Here is a 21,175-nt window from a genome sequence, read left to right as displayed (position 1 = left end):
AACCGAATCGGAAAATCATAAAATAAATGCAACTAAAGTGAGAAAAAGAGAGAGAAGAAGCCTCATTCATCGATTTTCAAGTGAATTGGATCGATAGTTGTGATTTTATTGCGATCGCAAAAAAAAAACTTTTGATGATTTGCCCCGAACTACTAAGTTAAGCAAATCAATTTGAATGTAATACAATTGAATACAAAGCTCGATGAATGAATAATGTTTTTTTTTTTTTTGATTTTATGATTTTTTTTTTACTACAACGTTATGGTTGTATAGAGTCATTCGATGCTATTGTCACGTCGTAAAATGAAGGCCGATAAACTGGGCGAATAGACAGACAATTTTTTTTGTTGTTTTTGTTTTTGTTTCGATATTTCGACATTTGTATTCGTCTTATTTTCTGACCTGACTTGAAACTATGTGTCTAGTGTCATAGAATCGAATATCGATTCGTTTGAATTTAAACAATTTTTCAATCGGAATCTGGCTATCTGAATATTCAGCCATGTTAAATTTGTTGTTGGCGCTTGGCAAGCCTACATTATGAGTTACATCATTGCATTGCCTCGCCTTTATGTTCAATGATGATGTGTTTTAAGTAAACATTGTTGTTGAAAGAACTGTCAGCCTAAGCTTGTAAAATTTTTCACGACACATACCTCAATGTTGTTGTTGGTTCCGGTCTAATATCCAATCAATAGATACACGAACTTGGTACAAGACCTTGCGGTCTCGTAAGCAACACAAATACTGTCTAAACAGGTAGTTTGAACGAAACCCAATAGCCATATGATAAACTCATGAATTTGATTATAATCAAGATGAATCTTGATAGAGAACCGTGATGTGTACATCTGACAAGTAAATCGAATATATATGTGTGTTTCATGTGACAAGTCAAAATGATTGATACATTCATGCATCGTAATAAAACTTATCTGATGATGAAAAAATCGAGCATCAGATCAATCTATCATGAACCCAAATAGAACCTTCATAATCAAATCGTCTTGTTTCACTCAATTTATTTGGAAATTCGTTCATCACCTTAGATATAAGCATACCTCATGAATGGTTCAATAATGATGACCGTTCTATATAATTATCGTTCATCTCTAAGATGAATGATTGACACGGTCAACAAAACGAAAAAACCAAACAAACAAACAAACAAACAAATTTAGTCAAAATCAACCAAACATTCCATTCGGATGGTATCTGATTTTATGTATTTAACACCGTAGGGTGCCCAATTGTCGTTTTCCATGTTAAGGTGGATTTGGTAATCGAAAGTTTCGTTGCCTAAGCTTAAAATATCCATCAGCTACCGTGTTTATCATGTTCACCTAGTGACGATCATATCAATTGAATAAGACCCATTGAACATATAATCAAATGTGAAATGATTTATTCAACTGTGTATAATGTTTATAAGGTGGTGATGTTTAGATATAATCTATCATCATTGAAGCTGTATTATCAGCCTTATTGATGAATCAAGGAATAAACATTTCAATTGAAACAAATCGATGAGGACAACCAAAACGCGATTCATTGAACAAAGAATCATTCGTCGATTTAATTCATTCGGACAATTCGCTACATTTTCAATTTAATGTTATGCATATTCTGTTCTAATGACTACTGGATTTATTCATCATTCGATCGTATCGAATTCTCATCATTTGTAAGGCAAAAACTCATCGAACGAATAAATCAGACTTTAGGTTCGAAATTCACATCCCTCTCAATACAATCATCAAACATCAGAGAGATGATGCCGCCGTTCACCTGCTTCTCTAACAACTTTCATAAAATATTTCGTTCACTCATCTTCAACTGGCGGAAGCCATGGCCAAATAGAAAAAAAACGTCAGACCAAATGTATTGCATTGGCGACAAAAGAAAAATAGTGGAAAAGAATTTCATTTTTCAATAATGAACAAAAAAAAAGAGAAAAAAATTGATTAGATTGCACTAACGCTTTATGAACTATGGCAATTATGTCCGTTTATGATCATCATCGACATAAACATAGACTCAAAAATATATTATAAGCCAGTCAAGCAAGCAATGAACGCCTTTATATAATGATGATTATGATTATTATTTATTTTCAGATTTTCACTTATCAGTTTTCAGCGATGGGCGCTCTACTCATCATCAATTGTTGACACTATTTTGTTCATCGATTAGATTGAATTGTATACCTAAAGCAATGAAGTAATTGCAATTCAACTCAATTGTTGATTATTATGATAACCACCTCAAAACATTGAGAATCGATGATGATCACTATTATCAGTCAATCGATCGACATGGATATTATATGTTGGTCATGTACTTGTGCATAATTTAATCATCAACATCAAAATATTGGGCACCGTGTGATTAAGATGTTTGTTTGTTTGGTTTGGTTTTTTATTTATTTTGATAGAGACAAAGAGAAAAAAAAATAAAATTCGATACGATTTTGATGCGCCTCCACCTTGTGATCAATGATGGTCAAGTGATGGCAATACTTACAATCATGGCCGCCATTTTTTTTACATGTAAATTATTCAAAAATTTTGTTGTTATGACGTTACCAATCAATCAATCAATCAACATTTTTTTTATCCAATTGATTTGTATATCCTGCTCTCATCATCATAGACTCTCTCTCTCTCTCTCTCTCTATCTATCAGCAACTCATCTCGATTCTCATCATAACGAGTGTGGGCCAGTTAGTTTGTTCGTGGTCGCCACATTCATTCCTCATTTGATGAACAAACAAAAACAACAAAACATCAAGTTCTTGTTTGCGATTGCTCCTGTCCAAAACAAATACGGATTTTTCTTCGTTTGCATGGGCCGCCATAGCTAAAGAAAAATGAAGATAAAAAATCTTTGTGAATGAAGGAGAAATTCTCGAATCATGAATGAAAAACTTAACATGCAACATGCCGGATAAAACAAAAGAACCACAGTCATTCGACATGCATAATATAATGGCAGTTGTTTGCTAATGGTGAAAAAGGATCGTCGTAGGTGGATTGGATCGCCGTCATCATCGATTGTCATGCCATTCGGTCATGATTTGATCCATCATCGTGTCAAGTCAAGTAACTATAGATGATGATGACAACAAATAATGGCTTGCAAAGCATGTGATTTTTGTTTTGACAAAAACTTTGGATATTCTTTGTTCTGTTTCTAATGTTGTCTGACTGACATGACACGACACACATTCATTGGATGTTTGTTTTTGCTGTCCATCTCTTTTTTTTCAATCATCTACTCATTCATCAAGGCAGGCTAACACCATGTCAAGAATCGCATTTTGCTAGTATTAATAATGAGATCAACAACAATCAACCATTGAATCAATCATAATCAAGCGTCAAGTGTTTGAATTGTATTAAAATTAATGATGCTAGTTCATTGGAAATTGCATAAATAAACAAAAAAAAACTGAAAAATTCTCAAAACATGCAAACATTCTTTAAAGAATATATCTATTGACTGCCGGGCCCATATTTGGTCGTACAAAGCGATAAATACTGATATGGCAAATGATATATTTCATGTTCCTGTTGCCAACCATCTGACATTGAATGATCATAAACATTGTCGAAAAATTTGCTAAAAAATCTCAAACGTTTTGATTCCGGTACGAATGGAGTTAATGGATAAATGAAACGGATACAATCCTGTATTCGTTTCAACGTATCGAATTCCATCCGTTGTTCGACCATTTCGATTACTGTTGAGTTGTTGTCCATACGAAATCTGTATTTGTCAAGTAATTGTTTTAATTTTTCCATTTCTTTATTCCAATCTGGTTTTGTTAATTTGTACATTGAATCATCCGATATTCGCAATGACATCTCATCGGACATGAAGACTTCATTGCCAATTCGAAATAGATCACTCCAGAATGAAAATGTAACGCATAATATGCCATCTAGTAATCACAGATGAAATTATTTTTAGATTTTTTTTTCATTGTTTCCTAAGCTCACCTGGTTTTAAAATGGAATTCAAATTAGCCAATATGGTTTCTATATTTGGATCCATCATTCGAAATGAATGGATGGCAATAATCAAATCGGCAAAAGGTTCGCCATCAGAAAGACCATGTTTAATTAGATGTTGGCCAAAATCAGACTTACTAACATCTGCTTGAATGAAATGACCGCTTTGTTTATAATGACTTTGGGCATAATGAATCATGTTTCCATCGGATCCAATTCCCATCACATTACTGGATGGGAATGCCGTCGATAATGAAGCAGTGGTACATCCTGTCTGGCAGTCAATATCCACAATTTTACATGGCACTTGATCACACTGTTTTCGTATCACCTTTTCAATTATTCGATTTAAATCAAGCAAGCGAATTTTGGATGCCGATTTATCCAGGCATTCAAATTGTTTCACTGTCGTAAGCTTACACAATTGTTGATCCATTGCACTTGAATTGAATTGTCAGAAGTAATACGCAACACGAGTTCATTTGAAAATTAAAAAAATCCAAATCAATTTATTCGGAATTTCATAATTGTTGAAATAAAATATAAAAAAAAATTAATTTTCGAATCGAATTATTCAATTTAATCGTCGCCAGCATAGCATTGATCGCCTCCATATCTGTGGTCTTCTTTTTCTTTTTGAAGTTTTATCAAATCATCAATTCGTAGGATAGTAATTGCAGCTTCGGTTGCGAATTTTAAGCTTTTAATTTTCGAAATAGCAGGTTCGAGAACGCCCATCTTTACACAATCTTTGACCGAACCTTCAACCAAGTCGAGGCCAACATTTTTCAATGCAACATGTTCAGATTTTTGTTGAGAACTATTATGGTAGGCACGAAGTTTAGCCACCAAATCGGTTGCATCTTTAGCCGCATTCACGGCTAATGTTTTTGGTATAACCAACAAAGATTTAGCGAATTCAGCGATAGCCAACTGTTCTCTTGATCCAATAGTGGTGGCAAAGTTTTCCAAATAGACGGACAAAGCTGCTTCAACAGCACCTCCACCTGGTACTACTTTTTTTGATTCAAGCACACGTTTTACGGCACACAACGAATCATGTAATGACCGTTCCATTTCATCAAGAAAGAATTCATTTGCCCCACGAAGAATGATTGACGCTGAATTGTGATTTTTTGTTCTATGAAGAATTTCAAATCAATCAGGTAAATTATCCTATCATTCAAATTGTTACTTACCCTTTTACCAATATAAGTTCATCATCGGAAACTCTTTCTTGGACAACTTCTTCAGCTTCACCTAACATGGAAGCTTCGAATGTTTCTTCACCTTCCATGTTGGCCAAACTGGAGATTAATTGACCACCGGTAGCTTTTGCAATACGTTTCAAATCAATCTTTCGACAACGACGTACAGCCATTACACCACCTTCGAGACAATATTTTTGGCAAAGTTCATCGATGCCTCCGGTCGTTAGGATAACATTGGCACCGGCATTGATTATCTTCAATATTCGTTCTTTGGTTATGTCACTTTCTCGTTTACGCATGTCTTCCAATTTGTCTGGATCTGTGATCAGCATCTGGACACCCATTTTCATTTTTGCTTTTTGGAGCGAAAAATCCAACAGGGCAATCTTTGCATTCTTTATATATTTGGGCATTCCTGTTATTGTGATGGGATGAAAAAAAATCAAACATTAGTAACTAATTATCAATGAATCTATTATGTCTATATCGATCCATTGTTTCTCATATACATGGATAACAGAATTACAATCATTTGCATGTTGCATCAGTTGACCATTATTTTTAATCATCTGCTCAAATTTTGTATAGAAAAGGCATGTCAGAAGCATACTTTACCTTGCATAGCGATCACACAGTTCAAAGCAAATCCATTGATAAGCATTGATTCACGCATCGATTTACCATTCGCTTTAAGAACACGAATAGCTTTGACTGGATATTTAAATCCACCGCGGCCATCAGATTGTTTAATGATGGTAACAGCATCGACGACCATATTGGCAAAAAAATCTGAATCACTAAAAAAAATAATGTACGATTAGATCAAGTTATTGAAATGATCGGTGATAATCAAATTCCTTCCATTATTCTATCTGTCCGCATTTAATTTGTTCCCAGCGTATAATCCATTTCGCAAATTATAAATGCATGGCGAAATGGATAAAGTTCATGGGACAAGAAAACTGTCAGAATAACTTACGATCCAATCAATTTTGATGATAAAGACGTTTTAGCCGCGTTAATTATTGAGTCTTTTCCGAGATCATCCACTGAAAGGCAAAGATTCTCCTGAATATATTTCACAGCTTCTTTGCAGGCTAAACGATAACCAGAAATGATCGATGTCGGGTGAATTTTGTTTTGAACCAATTCATCTGCATTTTTAAGTAGTTCGGCCGCAATAATGACAACCGATGTTGTTCCATCGCCAACCTCTTTGTCTTGCAATTGAGCCAAATCAACAAGAACTTTAGCAGCTGGATGTTCCACTTCTAATAAGCTAAGTATAGTGGCACCATCATTCGTAATCGTCACATCACCAATATCATCAACAAGCATTTTATCTAATCCGATAGGTCCCAATGAAGATTTGACGACATTGGCGATTGCAGATGCTGCCATGACTATGAAAATTGATTAAATAAGTAAATTACAAAATGTAAATAAACAATAGCAAACCATTCTGTGTTCGGACATTCTGTCCAGAAATCCGTTGACCAGCAACTGAAAGTAAATTTTGTACAGCTGACATTTTCACCAATTGAACAATTAATATATCTAAAAAATGTTATAAATGGCTAAGAAATAAATCTGATCAGATGAATTGGTCATACAAGGCGTGTGTTTCAATCAGCTTCACAATGGAAATCAATATCAGCATGGCAATGATTTGATGATTCCCGAAAAGTTTATTAGTATGGAACCAAGCAAACAATGCCGAAAACTTTTCGGTAGACTCAGTCATGCGCTAAAGCTTTTACCTGCATTTTAATTTAAATATATACAAAGTTTATAGACATGATTTGAATGTGGCCATTTTATTTTTTCACAATGAACATATTTGTAACAATGATATATTGACATGATGATGACTGTAAAAGTAATTGAAAAACATGAAATGTTTTTTCAATCATTTTTTTTTTGTTCTCCTGTATAGTTTATTCGAACGAAAAAAATCCATGATAATCAAAAAAAAAACATGATGGACAATTGTCAACAATGGATGTTGTCACGGCCAAAACGGAATGACAGATTGAATCAATCCTCAATCGTATAACGGACCAAAATTTCAATTTCAAATGAAATTGATCGTTCTTTTTTGAAGGCTATACAATAATCATTTATTGAATGAATCGTATATATTGTACATAAAAAGCAAAATGATGGAAATCTGTTGTTTGGAAACGATCATCCATTGGGCCATACTTTTTTTTAAACATAAGCCCATTGAGTTAAGTTCACCATGGTTGCAGTTAATTCGAATTTATGGATTCCATGTTCGACAATTACATATTCGAATATTTGCACTCGTGTAGATTATTCGAAACTATTGTTGAGTAACATGAATGAAGATCGTCGAAGATCAAATTCATTTCTAGATTTTTCTCGCACAAGAAATTCCACATAATCTTTTTCTGGTGTATTATAATAAGCATGAGCGATCATTTGTGCCACTTGAGCATGGTTCATCAATTGAGTTGAATGACCATCCACCTCTAGGATAATATGACCAACATGTAGGTTTTCCGCTGCTGCACCACCTTCCTTTGGTATGAAAAACGGCTCATTGATTTGGTTGATCCCTGTTATTATGATAATCAAACCTGAATATTGATAATCCTTGGTTGTGATTGAGCCGATACATTTGATCCACCTTCAATAGCAATACCAAGAAATGGTTTGCTCTTTTTCACTTTGATTCTCCAACGGCCGTTTGGTTCCTGATGAATCAGGCGATTGTTACTCTGTTTCGAATGAACAACATGACAGATCAATAGTTGAACGGATTTTTCTATTCAATTTGCAATCATTATAACTTACCCTAACACGAAAAGAAGAACTCCGCTGTTGATTAGCTCGTACTGATATTCCAAACGATGGAGTGGATGTACAAGATGTTGCAGGCAATGATCTATGTCGACGAACAGGTAAATGATGATGACCCTGTGAAAGCCAGGTTTCATCAGGCCAGTATTCGGATAATTGATCAGGACTTTCGTTCGGATCAACAGATTCATGACCAATGCTCGGTATCTGTAACAAATTATGTCGATCGATGTTAATACTCGTTGCTGGCAGATTCGCATCATTTAGATCAATTTCATCATTATTCTGTTCGCCTAGTTGTTGATGTTCATTAATCACTTGTTCTACTTTTATTGATTCCGGATTAAAGGTTTCGTTCGTTATCCGATTTATCATAGTTTCTGAAGGTGATAATAGTGGCAGTGCATCATGTGACATCAACAATTGCATATGGTTATGACTTTTCTGTCTTGAACCAACGGGTGGTGATAAACATGGCGAGGATAACGTAGTGGTTGTGATTGCCGAACAACCTGTTGTCGTAGTGATCAAATTGTTCGAATGTTGATGTGATTGCCGTCCTCTTCCATCATTTACCTGAAGATTTTAAACGATAAAAAAATCAAACAAACAATGATAAAGGATTCATCATTATATAAGGGAGAGGGATATATGGCAACCAGAAAAAATGGCATTTATAAATTAAAGTTGAACCATGGACAAAAATTAAAAAATAAATAAAATGAAAAAGAAACATGTACAATGGCCATTCATCATTGTCATCATGTTGACAAGCAGCACACTATATTTATGTTTTTTTTTGTGAAGAATTCGATCCGATTGGATAATGTTTATGTAACAGTAAGCCATAATTATACCGATTATCTTTCTGTATAAATGTCATCATCATTAAATATGACAACATACAACAGGACACTAGGTCACGTACGTCGAAATAACTTTTGCTTGTTCTCGTTTTCTTTCTTTTTTTCTTTTTTTGACTATTTGATGAATGATAATGACATCGATTCACTGGTCCAACTAAATTGTCCACCTTTCACTCTCTTAAGCTCTCATTCGACAGTGATTACCATGGATTTGTTCAAAATGGTTCTGTTTGCATATCTCATGTGACAAAATTTAATTTCAATACCAAAAAATTCAAAATTATAATAAAATTTTTAGACAAATTTTTTTTTTATTTTACAGTTTGATAAAACCTGAAAATTGTTGATACAACAAAAACAATAATCAGAATGAAAATGATTTGAAATGTTTAATTTATATTTGTTCATCATTCTCAAGAAGGTTCCATTGGATATGATCCATTGTCGATCGAACCGTTGTTTATATTGGATCCGATCATATCAGCACTATTATTGTTTCCATTACTGTTATGACCGATATTATTGTTTAATGTTCCGGATGTAATAGATGGAGCCATATGTCGATGATCATCACCATCAAATAAATCCATAGCAATAACCGTTCTGCTAGACATCAATTTTGGACGAGGTATTCGTATGGGTTGTATAGTATCAAACCAAGTTTCCATTGTGGATCGATTATTGGGCATCGAAAAAAATCCAAAGTAATCAATAACATCCAATATCAAGTAATGAATGGAAATACAGCACTCTATGACCACCAAATGGCAAACACTCACTTCTGTCGATCAATTCAATTGAATACAAGTGGATTTTACAAAAAAAAATTAACTGTTTATGAATGTCGTTGTCATTAACTTGTATAATGATGGCCAAACATACAAATTGACATTGTTGAGAGTTCCATTTGTCGATCAAAATAGTTGATTTGTTCAATTTGCTTCAAAACATGTAACCAGCATACATGAAACCGTTGACACAAAGAAGCTGTATGTTTTTGTAAATTTTAAGAAATAAAAATGCACTTTGTAAAAAAGAAGAAAAAATACAACGACAACAATCAATCGATTTCGAACAAGATGGCAGAAAAAATGACAACTCTCAGAAGGCAAATGACAAAATTGACTCGACAAAATATAATAATTGATCAACCAAGCAAACAAAAAAAACGAAAGAGAAAGAGAAAGAAAGAGAATTCAAACTAGTCTCATCATTATCGAAAGTAAGAAATGAAAAAAAAGAGAGAAATAAAAAACGAGTCGAGTCTATTCGAATTGACTATGACTAGATGCAATGTTGAGAGAAAAATTGACGCCATGATGGCAATGATGATGATGGCTCCGTAATTACCTGTGCATAGTTATGACAAATATTAGACCAAATTCAGTATTTATACGCTTTGCTGGATCAGAGGACAACAATTGTGATATTTAATCACCCTTTACAATCAACATTGGTTTGACAGGAAATAAACCATTACACAAACAAAAACATTGGATCAATAAAACAATCAAAATACCAGTGTAAGCAAAATAAAAATCCAGTTAGCCAAATTGGTTATATGAATTAATATTATTATTAATAATTATTAATTATTAATGTTATTGAATCAAGAAGCAATTTTTATCACTTGGCTTATCTTTCATTGATTTATGACGATAAAAAAAATTAGATTACTGATCTGGCTCCATATAAAATGATGTAATAATCATAAATGATAATCAGAATCATATGTCAAGGCCGACATTGAAGGTACATGGAAAAATATCCATAGAATCCATATTTGAAATATTTTATTTGGAAAATTCTATGCTGTTTTTTTTTTTGTTTTAAATGTCAACACAAACCAAATGCCAACATTTTTTTGAAAATAGTTTACACATTTATAAAACAAAGCACGTCTATTGATGAATTGACAAGCAAATAGAATAAAATTTTGAATTTTTTTTTCATTGTAAAAATGTTTCAATTGAATCAAAAAAAAATAAATTGAATTTTGTTCAGAGAAAAACGTTTTAAGGGAAACTTACCGGGAGGATATGAAACGTTGATGGCATACTTGGTCGACGATGGATACCAACATCATTCAGAGAAAGACTATGTTTATTATTATTATTATTATTGGTCTTTGATCGTGGTGATAGATCTCTGGTACAATGTATACGATTAGATATACGAAACGGTGATGTTGAAACAGTTGTCATTGCACTACTATGTCGTCGTGGAACAACGATTAATTCATCTGATCCATCGGGTGAAACATTCCGTTGATCGAAAGGTATCATCATTAGACATTGATCACTATTGAATGATGCCCTGTGAATTACGATGCTTTGAAAATTGATTCACAAACAGTCAAATTTATCTTAGGACCTACCTTTGGCGAAAATATGAAAGACCAAGTTTTTGTTCATAACATTGATAATAGTTGTCATTATCATTCAAATAAGGATCCATATCTTGAGAATCGACTGCAATTGTAGGCCTCTCAGTCATCATTGCCATTGATGATGTGACACCGCAAAGATTGTCGACCATACATCCACTATTGGTTACCATCAATGTCGGTGGCGACGGAGTTGGTGTTGATCGTTGATGATGATGATAGTGATGAGGTAATGATGGTAATTGTCGATGACACGACGTTGATGGCCTTCTAATCTGTTTAATAATAGGCAATATCCGATGTTCATTGTCTTGAATTGATACATCGGAAAGATCTTGAAGATGTTGGCCAATATTTGATTCTGGAATCAATGAAGAATGTATGTATGGATTCATAGATAAAATTGATTGTATTGTTCGAATCATAGAGTAAAATAAGTTTGAATTTGATATTCACAAAATGACGATGAAACTATCACAATCGATTTTGAAAATGCAATAATCATTCTATGATTAAGTGTATGACTGTTGTGCATGAATTCTGGATTGTCACTGGTTTAGATACACTATTATTTGTTTGGTAGTTCCTCGATTGTTTTTTTGTTTGAACATTGTCATCGAATCGGAAAGGTTCGTTCATAATAGTAGAGGTCCAAACAGAAAGGAATGTGGTTAGCAGGCTAGTTTGTCTATATAAGACTTGCAAAAATGAAAGTTTCGCTTGCGCTATTCATGAATAAAACAAAACAAAAAAAAAACAGGCACAAGAATAATGGATATACATGACATGCTATTCTCGACATACATACGACATACTCGAATCTAAAATTAATCTCAATGTTGATGTATTTATTTACAATCATTTGTTCAACATTCAGTCCATCATAATCAATAAACATTTGAGCTTGAAACGAAAATTAATTATCACTATATGCATGTGTACAGCTGTAATTATGCAATGTACAAGCTTGATACAATTGAACGTTTTTTTTTAATTTTATTGGATACAAAAGGATTGATTCATTCATTAACTAACAAGTTATCTGACCATTATGATCAAATTGGAATGCATTGATGTTCAATTGACAATCGTATTCATAGCTTGAGTATATAATTGGACACCTATGCACAATATGGCTGCCTGCTCTTTGTTTTTTTTATCGATTCGTGCGTTCTATAGAGTAATGATTCTGCTATTTATCATGTGCATCAGAGCCAATGAGCAGAAACATTGGAAAGTACATACAATATAAAAAAAAATTTTGGATGCAAGTTGTATGAATGAATTCCCAATAAAACATCTATCATTCCAATCGATGCAATAACCTTGATAATTTGATCATATTGAACTATTGTCAATAAATAAAATGAATAAAATGAAATATTTGATTATAACTACAGATTCATTTTTATTAGATAAAGAATTAACAATGCTAATTCAATTGGCCACAATTTTTTTTTTTTTCAATGAATAATTTACATTACAATAAATCGAGATAAATAATAATTACATTTTTGGCACTAATTCTCACATCGATCACACATGGTTAGATGATTTAAGCTTATCTTGTATAGATGAATGTACGAGCTCATAATTCCCGGAATATAATCGGATCATGATATTTTCTGTACATTGTTCAACTGTTAGAATTTGACAACTCTTTTGGTTGCAGTTGACGTTCATGGATCTGTTTTGTACACTTTCATTTGATTCATGTACATGCATCTCTCAGGAAACCCGTTCGAAAAATGATAGATCTGTTCTAAAAAAAAATCCTGTATTCATTGAAACATGGTTAAAATCGTGATACTTGAGGCACAAACAAATCTGGAGTGAAAAAATACTATGTTGATAAGCACAATTCATTCGAGTCATCGTCCAATGGGAACAACAAAAATCAGCCAACAAAATGTCAAACTCATTATAATTCACAAAGATCATACTCTCACAAATTCAGCTGATGGATTGTTTTCAACTTTTAAATCGCCAAAGTTTGGGCAAAATTGTGTTTAGTTACATTGAAAATTGAATTTCTCGGTAAATATAACAATAAACAGCTTATGTAATCCTCTTTAAATATTCTAGCTCAAGACCAGAAAATCGACAGGAACCAAATCGAATCAAGCAATCAGTCACTGACGGTTCGGAAATCAGGAGTAGACAACTTGGTATGTTTACTTGAATAAAATTTCTTGTCTGTCAAGCCATGTATATCGTTAATGAAAAAAAGTTTCATCTTGACAACCAAATAGAATAAGTTGGGACAAGATTCTAAATGGCAAAACCGCACAATGGCACACAGTGTATATTTGGAACGTGTAAAATCAAAAATAACAACGGAATCAATCAATTAGTTTGCTAACAGCTGAAATTGTTGGATTATAATTTAATTTTGTTATAGATTAGCCGAACAATCATGGCCTTTATAAGAAACAAGTAAAATGTGTGAGCCATTTGTTAATGCGTGCGTGTGTGCTTTAATTCTATCGTGTCCTTTTATAGAATTTTAAAATAAATCGACAAATGTCCTCTTCATCGGAAAAACAATCGATCAACGACGATAGTAGTACAGAAGGTAATGGCGACAGCAACAAAAGCATTCAAAATTCCTTAAATGATAGCAAATCATCAATGTCGACGGCACTGACGGTTAACGAAGAAAATAGTGTGCTAATGGATATTGTTAAAGAACAAGTACAACGGACTTATGTACGCATCGAACGCAACCGTAACAACCCTAATCAATTGCTATATGTAACAAAACAAAGCCAAGAAAACTGGATTAAAGGAACAATTGATCCACCGGCTTCGCGAAAATCGGCTACTGTAATGTCAGCTAAAGCTAGAGAATGTTTGCTGCGATCGTCATTGACCAAAGCATTGATACCAGATGAGATTGGAGCAATTAATTTGGAAAGTCGAGGTACCAGTAATAGGAAAAAACAAAGAAAAAGGCGAAAAAATCGACGAGCAAAAACAGACTTGAAAAGTTATGATGAAATTCGGGATCGATATGAAACACAGGAACTTGTAAAAACAATCGAATTGGAATCAAAATCATTGGATAGTAGTAACAAAGGACGAGATAAATCTGAAGACAAGATTGACAGCCAAACAATCTTTATTACACCGAGTGAAAATTTGATTTGTACAGCCATTATTGAAAACGAGAAAATTGATGCAACAGAAAATGCTCAAGAAGACGCCATCACGGATAATTTTCAAAGTTTCAAAACATATCCGATTGATCAATTCAAAACAACTGCAGTAGCAGGTATGTAGATGTTGATATATTATTCTCATTTATTTATTATGATTATACAGCATCAGAATCATCCGATAAAGAAGGCGACAATGACAGCTATGAATCGTCCATGTTACTTGCCGTGCCTGATGATCTGGTTCAATGTCTTCAAGATTATCTTGAACAATTAGAATCAGAAAGTTGTTTGAATCGAAAACAACAACTAGAACCATCATCAAAGCCATATAGTTTGTATGTCACTCCAACCGATTATATTGTTCAAGATTTACCAAAACAATCGGAAGCTTTATCATCAGTCCCAATGCGAAAGACTGAATATGATGAACAATCTAGCCTTCATTCATCAGGATACATACCAGCACCGTCATCACTGAATGATGATTCAATCACAAGCGATCAATTCGAATCGGTCGATGATTCATGCAAAGTTGAAAATTTTAGATTTGAAAAATTGAATAAAAGCGTAAGCTTTTCACCTAGAACGCCAGCTGATTCAATGATTATTAAAACAAGATCTTCATCATATAAGTCAGACATTCCATATTCAGAAAATGCTTCTGTGAGCATATCAAAGGAGTCGGTCAAGCAAGAAAAATCTGATTTGAAAGTCCATTCATCACCTCTAGCTCGACAACCGGAATCAGCCCGTGAGCTCACAAGTGAAAGTTTACGCAATGATGAACAACAGCATGAATTAAAATCAAGTGAAGATTCTTACAAATCTATTCAGTCATCTTTTATTCCTAATGTTTTACAGGAACAACGAAAATCGGAATCTGATAAGATACGATCGTCTTATGAGCAAAGTTTCAAAACACCTTCATCATATGTTGCGGATGATGATGAGAGTTCGATGTTACTTCAAGTCGATCCTACTCTTTCCCGTATGATATTAGATTATATGTCGGAAACACCACCATCTCGATTAACAGAATCGGCAGATCAGCAATATCAATCGCCAAAATCTTTGGATAATGTGGAAAAATTTGATAGTAATGTGAAAAAAGGTCAGGAAAAAATTATAACATTGAAGAATCGTAAATCGCAACGACAGAAACAAGGTCAAAAGATGAATTTTATCAATGCCGTCACGGATAAAGATGATGAACAACTTGGAAATCTTCAATCACCATTGCCTACACCAAAATCTTCATTGAATCTATCAAGCAAAAGCATGTCTATGAAAAGTACTGTGTTGCCTAAACCGAAATCATTGTTAATCAAAGCTCAAACAACAATTAATGAAGATGAGTTTAGTGTCAACCACCGTTCGAGTCTTTTGGATCAGGATGAGCAAGAAATCGAATTTACCTCGAAAAAACCTGCCACATTAAAATTTACAGTAACTCCACCAATATCGAGACAGAAAGATAATGACCAATGGCGAACAGTAAAAAGTCCACCATCTAAAGCTATCGATATAGAACTAAAGCCGACAGCCACTGAAGTCACAGATCGATCAAAAGAATCTCTTTACACGAAAGAATTAATATTGGAATCAAATAAAAAACGAATTGCCAGTGGCAGTGCCAGTATGACACCTACAGCTTCATTCAAATCACAAATCACATCAATTATTAATCCAACGATATTGAAACAATCACAGGATGACAAAACGATTGTTGCGGTTGAAGATATCAATCGATCAATCCAGGTGGAAATTGAACCACTCGAAACGAAAACGGTTATTCTAACATCGTCAGCTTTAGCATCGGGTAAAGAAGAAGTGATGGTTGAAGCTGAATTGCTTAGCCCAGTTTCTCATAAAGAAACCTCCTCCACTCAATATTATTTGATTCGAACGACCGAAAAAAATGTGATGCCAATCGAAATAATATCGTCAACCCCAAATGATAAGCAACAAGAAACAGAGGCCAAAACAATCCAATTATCTCCTTCATTGCCGAAAAGCAGCAGCAGTGGTAGATCAGTGGAACATAAATCTTTGTCAAAGTCATTAAACATGAAAATTGATTTGAGCCCGTCAATCATTATTGCCAGACCAAAGACCACGCAATTTGAAACAAAATCTTTGGATGAATATAGGTCTAGCCCAATGCAACCCATCGTTGATTTGCATGATTCCACAAAATACGATATGATCGAAAAGTTGAATCAAATTTGTGAAGACGACAGTAGTAAATTGAATAAATTGCCATCACCAACTTCAAGCAAACGAAGATTGTATCGAAAAAAATTGGTATCTAATGTTACAACTGGACCAGCATCGAGAATTGTGACATCAGCTCGATTAGATCCTTTGCATCAATTATTATTGCAAGCCAAAATCAAACAAACGACAAAAGTTGATAAACAATCATCTGAACCGAAATCATTCATTATATCCACCAAACAGCAACAACTGCAACCGGATGAGCAGATCAATGATGATACTTTTAGACAAAAAATGGTCGATTTTTATATTAATGAAGAAGAATTTGCCAGTTCAAGCGAAGATTTAGCTAATTTGGAATTAGAGTTTGAAAAATTGCCGCCACCACCTTCTGTTGTTAATCCATTGATAATAGAAAGCGAAGTGGATCGAGAACGAAAGCAATGGCAAGAAGAATTAATAGTCAATAGTAAACGATTATTTGAACAAATCGAACAACTAAAGCATAGACAAAAATTACATTTGGCCAATCTACATCATATGCGTCGTATTTTGGAATCAAGCAATGCTAGAAAATTGAAACAGCAGAAACCGAAAGAAAATGACAATGATTCGACAGTTACAGATAGACAACAACCAATCATGAACAATGGTAATTTCTTAACCATTGTCACAGCAGCTGGAGCAGTAACCATAGCAGCCATTGGTGCCACATTTTTAGCTATTAAATATATGTTCTGAGTTCTGATTATATAAAAATCTAATTTTGTTTTTAGTGACTTGGTGGTGAGAAAAAGAGATGAATAGTTGGGGGGAGTGTATCTATGTTAAAATTATTGAAAAGTGTAGCGTAGCTTGTTTTTTCTTGTCTAATATGCGGCCGATAAAAAAAAATGAAAGAAAAATCAATCAACTGACCACATCTGACCAATTCAATTATTATAAATCATTAATCGATTTGGTTTGATAAATGTTTCTCGTTCATTTCAATTCAGACTGATATATTATATTGATCCCATCGAATTCTCGTTTTTTATTTGAACTAGAAAACCCGATACAATGTGAAATACAAATGAATTTGTATTGTAAATGGGTGTATGTGTGTATGTGTGTAGATATTATAAAAGAAATGACAAAACATTGATGTTGATAATGGAGAAAGTATAATCTCCCATCGCCATTGTTGATGCGGAATAGGTTTGGTCGGGCTGATATGGTTAGCATTTTTTTTCATCATTTTGTATCAATCTACTTTAGGTGATTATATGGTACAATATGGTCATCATCATTGTATATTCTCTGTTATTCAAAATGAAAAACAACGCCTTTACGACTATTTATAAGGCTTTCTCTACACAATCTATTATAAAAAATAATTTGAAATGTTATTATTATTATGATGTTCGTATCGGGCGATCGAAATCGTGCCGGTACAATACCAAGTTTCTATCTATAGTCATAACTCGTGGTACATGCGTGTTTTCATTCCTTTTTTTCTTGATATTTCGTAGGCCATTTTCGTTTTATTCATTATATTCTTATTCGGTATAGATTTTTTTCATACTGGATATCGAATACAAATGTAAGAGAAAATAAAATCAATGAACCCGTATCATATAGAAAACAAAGGATGACAATATGGATTTTGAAAAAATAATGATAAATACTGTGAAATTAAGAATGAATAACATGAAGATAAGCAATACTGTGGGCAAGAAAACGGATGGATAGGATGACAACCATTCTTCTATTGATATAGAAATATTTGACATCACGAAAAGAGCAAGAAAAAGATGATGACGAATGATGATGATGATGACAAGATTCGGATATTTCGGTCAGATAATATGCGCGCGTGTGTATGTAATATTGTATGTGATTTGTTGTCAATCGTCAATCGTTGCCTGTCAAACGACATATCTATTACATTCTTTTTTTTTTGGCCATAAACGACATCCATATTCATCACATCTGATTTTCACTCTAACAGATAATGTTGTTGTCATGATGACAACAAAGACCAAGTGGTGTTTGCCGCGATAAATGTTCGACGATCACGACATTCATTCGTTCCACGAAGGATCGGAAACATATCCGGACGGAAAGAACTTTTGTCAACATTATTCTGAATCGGATCTGTTCAAGTGAATTTTAATTATGATCGCCATTCATAGAATTCATCATCGAATTGTTGGAATGTTTGAATTACATTTAATGCTGTTATTCTTGATTGATACCGGGCCTATTGATCGAACAATGGCATTGCACGGTCTGGATGATTCAACAATATCTTTATCATGGCCTTCACCATTTTTTTCAAAGACTGCGCCCAAATTATTGACTGATAACCGTCGTTACTTAAGATATCACAATCTTTATAGTGGTCGTGGTCATCATTATTTACATCGACAACAGATAATTGGTAGATCAGCATCATCCATCACGAATGATTCAACCGTTATAATAACATCGCCTCCAAGATCAAATCAAATGTTTGCTGATGCCAGTAATTCGAATATTATCAACAGGACGATTATAACTGATCATTTTTTGTCATTGGCAGACTCGTTCAATGTTCATCCGCAACAACATGTTGATTGTCCACCTACAGAACTTGTTCGTCCTTGCAAATGTATTGAACATCGTAATGATTTATTTTTTCGAACATTGTTACGATGTAATGGGTCAGATTTCAAATATGAACGTAGATTCGAAAATATATTACTACGTCTAAGTAAACGTTTAGGCAATCGTCATTCGAAATATTTTGATTGGCTACATCTGACAAATATGGATACGGTACGTAAGATAACCAAGCATTTTTTTGCCGGAATTCGTTTTCGACATCTGATCATTGAAGATGCTCCACATTTAAAACACCTTCATCCGGCTTCCTTTAAATTGGTCACCAATTCATTACGATTTTTTTATGCATACAATACCGGGCTTGAACCATATCGAACACAACCAATGAAAGCTCCACTTGGATTGATGCGAAATCTGACCGAAGTACATATTGCATCTCGTAAGAATATCTGTCCACCTAAAGGTGAGTAATCATACAAAGAGGAGATAACATTTAATAGCCATTGATTGTTACAATAGAAATTATTTTCCCATGTGAATGTAATGTACGAAAAGATCAATTAATGCCATTCGGGATTGATCGACAAATATTACAAATTCGTTGTATCAATCAACGTGGAATTGTTTACAATGTGACCAATATATTCAATCGTTTACAAAAGTTAGTTGCCATGAATGCTATGAATGAAAGTAGTTCATTAAGAAAACATCATCCGCAATGGTATTTCGATGAGGTCATCTTACGAAACGTGACTGAATTGGCACTTAATTCATTCGGTGATGTGGCCATATCTGAGTTGCATATTGAACATGCAACCCGACTTCGTTTTATTGCTCGTCATGCATTTCCCGAAAATTCTACAATGCAAAAGCTGCGAATATCTGGCGCTAATTTCTCAAATGAACGATTGCCCGAAACTTTCGAGGCCATTAATAGCCTTAAATATCTTCGAAGTCTTTTTGTTTGGTCTTGTACCGTCGAATATATTCCTGAAATGGCTTTCTCTCAAAATCAATTCTACTTGAAAGAGATCGTCCTTTATGGCAACAACATCAAAGCGATTGGGTCTTATGCATTCGCTAATTTGCCGAATTTGGAAGAATTACGAATCGATGGCAACAACATTATTTTGGTGGACAAATATGCATTCGCTACCAACTATACAAGCTTTCATCCATTACGTTTAACTATGGTGGCCAACAATTTGAATGAGAATAGTTTTGCATTTATGGCCATGAATGGAGCACAACGTCCCGTTCATTTATCATTCGCAGAAATCGGTGGTTGCTATTGGAATATGAAATATCTAGATGAACAAATATTTGCACCATTTTTGGATAAATCGACTAATCGTGTATACATTGAACCAGAATGTGAACTTCAATGCAATGATTGCCGTATGAAATGGTTGATCGAAATTCCGAAACATGCACAGAAAAGAATAACATTGTTGACCGACTCTAATTATCGTAGCATTTACAATGTAACCAATGAAGGTTATGTACCATGCGAGAATGGCGTCAATCTATATGATAATCTAAATCAATGGATCATTGAATGGAATAATTGTCCATAATAAGCATCAAATTGTTATGGCACACCAATGCAATTGATGTTGTTGATTATCATCATCTCAAATATTTTTCATAATGTTAACGATTTTGTCATAATGTTTAATGTTTAATTTTTATTGAATAAATTCAATTTTGCCCACATTTAAAATTATTGAATAGCAAGCAGTAAATTTCATGTGAAATAAAAAAAAATCAACCAACATGGACAAAGAAAAACGCGACCAGAAGTAAACAGTATCTACAAACAAAATTTATTTTTAGTAACAAATGTCAGGGTTTGAATAAAATTGAATTGAGCTATGAAAAATGTAATGAGAAAAAAATCATAGGTCAT

The 21,175-nt window shown here is 33.7% G+C and overlaps 5 protein-coding genes across 7 annotated transcripts; 2 read left to right on the top strand and 3 right to left on the bottom strand.

The window, feature by feature from the left end:
• Positions 1–3,362: 3,362 nt before the first annotated feature.
• Positions 3,363–5,046, bottom strand: LOC124495077 (malonyl-[acyl-carrier protein] O-methyltransferase). The gene is made up of 2 exons (XM_047058401.2): positions 4,002–5,046; positions 3,363–3,943 (listed from the first exon to the last, which is right to left on the bottom strand). Exons 1-2 carry the CDS (start codon positions 4,447–4,449, stop codon positions 3,495–3,497), a joined length of 897 nt encoding a protein of 298 aa, XP_046914357.2. The 5' UTR covers positions 4,450–5,046; the 3' UTR covers positions 3,363–3,494.
• Positions 4,495–6,914, bottom strand: CCT1 (chaperonin containing TCP1 subunit 1). Its single transcript, XM_047058397.2, has 5 exons — positions 6,683–6,914; positions 6,204–6,627; positions 5,840–6,021; positions 5,213–5,639; positions 4,495–5,154 (listed from the first exon to the last, which is right to left on the bottom strand). The coding sequence occupies exons 1-5, from the start codon at positions 6,753–6,755 to the stop codon at positions 4,593–4,595; spliced, it is 1,668 nt and encodes a 555-aa protein (XP_046914353.1). The 5' UTR covers positions 6,756–6,914; the 3' UTR covers positions 4,495–4,592.
• Positions 6,915–7,026: 112 nt separating this feature from the next.
• On the bottom strand, positions 7,027–13,182 carry LOC124495074 (uncharacterized). The gene is made up of 6 exons (XM_047058393.2): positions 12,813–13,182; positions 11,294–12,027; positions 10,947–11,232; positions 8,045–8,626; positions 7,828–7,968; positions 7,027–7,768 (listed from the first exon to the last, which is right to left on the bottom strand). The coding sequence occupies exons 2-6, from the start codon at positions 11,725–11,727 to the stop codon at positions 7,541–7,543; spliced, it is 1,671 nt and encodes a 556-aa protein (XP_046914349.2). The 5' UTR covers positions 11,728–12,027; positions 12,813–13,182; the 3' UTR covers positions 7,027–7,540.
• Positions 13,183–13,273: 91 nt separating this feature from the next.
• On the top strand, positions 13,274–17,669 carry LOC124495071 (uncharacterized). 3 transcript variants are annotated; one of them, XM_047058387.2, is made up of 4 exons: positions 13,274–13,470; positions 13,555–13,745; positions 13,805–14,576; positions 14,627–17,669. In XM_047058387.2, exons 3-4 carry the CDS (start codon positions 13,826–13,828, stop codon positions 17,419–17,421), a joined length of 3,546 nt encoding a protein of 1,181 aa, XP_046914343.2. In that variant the 5' UTR covers positions 13,274–13,470; positions 13,555–13,745; positions 13,805–13,825; the 3' UTR covers positions 17,422–17,669. The 3 variants fall into 3 exon arrangements, with proteins under 3 accessions (XP_046914343.2, XP_075585056.1, XP_075585057.1); XM_075728941.1 differs by having other exon boundaries at positions 13,533–13,745; XM_075728942.1 differs by having other exon boundaries at positions 13,274–13,745; positions 14,633–17,669.
• Positions 17,670–18,230: 561 nt separating this feature from the next.
• On the top strand, positions 18,231–20,987 carry LOC124495073 (uncharacterized). Its single transcript, XM_047058392.2, has 3 exons — positions 18,231–18,539; positions 18,671–19,729; positions 19,786–20,987. Exons 2-3 carry the CDS (start codon positions 18,838–18,840, stop codon positions 20,841–20,843), a joined length of 1,950 nt encoding a protein of 649 aa, XP_046914348.1. The 5' UTR covers positions 18,231–18,539; positions 18,671–18,837; the 3' UTR covers positions 20,844–20,987.
• The last annotated feature ends 188 nt before the right edge of the window (positions 20,988–21,175 follow it).

The sequence above is a fragment of the Dermatophagoides farinae genome, chromosome 3 (assembly GCF_024713945.1).
Source record: "Dermatophagoides farinae isolate YC_2012a chromosome 3, ASM2471394v1, whole genome shotgun sequence".
In the NCBI taxonomy this organism is placed as follows: domain Eukaryota; kingdom Metazoa; phylum Arthropoda; class Arachnida; order Sarcoptiformes; family Pyroglyphidae; genus Dermatophagoides; species Dermatophagoides farinae.
This window is presented reverse-complemented; position numbering and strand designations above follow the sequence as displayed.

Excerpts from the sequence above, each read along its gene's own strand:
- LOC124495077 (XM_047058401.2), bottom strand. The coding sequence starts at position 4,449 with ATGGATCAACAATTGTGTAAGCTTACGACAGTGAAACAATTTGAATGC. Across the intron at positions 3,944-4,001 it reads GAATTCCATTTTAAAACCAG|ATGGCATATTATGCGTTACA; the intron begins GTGAGCTTAGGA and ends TGTGATTACTAG.
- CCT1 (XM_047058397.2), bottom strand. The coding sequence starts at position 6,755 with ATGTCAGCTGTACAAAATTTACTTTCAGTTGCTGGTCAACGGATTTCT. Across the intron at positions 6,022-6,203 it reads TCATCAAAATTGATTGGATC|TGATTCAGATTTTTTTGCCA; the intron begins GTAAGTTATTCT and ends TATTTTTTTTAG. Across the intron at positions 5,640-5,839 it reads CTGTGTGATCGCTATGCAAG|GAATGCCCAAATATATAAAG; the intron begins GTAAAGTATGCT and ends TCACAATAACAG.
- LOC124495074 (XM_047058393.2), bottom strand. The coding sequence starts at position 11,727 with ATGATTCGAACAATACAATCAATTTTATCTATGAATCCATACATACAT. Across the intron at positions 8,627-10,946 it reads CAACGTTTCATATCCTCCCG|GTAAATGATGGAAGAGGACG; the intron begins GTAAGTTTCCCT and ends TAAAATCTTCAG. Across the intron at positions 7,969-8,044 it reads GTTCTTCTTTTCGTGTTAGG|AGTAACAATCGCCTGATTCA; the intron begins GTAAGTTATAAT and ends CATTCGAAACAG.
- LOC124495071 (XM_047058387.2), top strand. The coding sequence starts at position 13,826 with ATGTCCTCTTCATCGGAAAAACAATCGATCAACGACGATAGTAGTACA. Across the intron at positions 14,577-14,626 it reads CAAAACAACTGCAGTAGCAG|CATCAGAATCATCCGATAAA; the intron begins GTATGTAGATGT and ends ATGATTATACAG.
- LOC124495073 (XM_047058392.2), top strand. The coding sequence starts at position 18,838 with ATGATCGCCATTCATAGAATTCATCATCGAATTGTTGGAATGTTTGAA. Across the intron at positions 19,730-19,785 it reads GAATATCTGTCCACCTAAAG|AAATTATTTTCCCATGTGAA; the intron begins GTGAGTAATCAT and ends TTGTTACAATAG.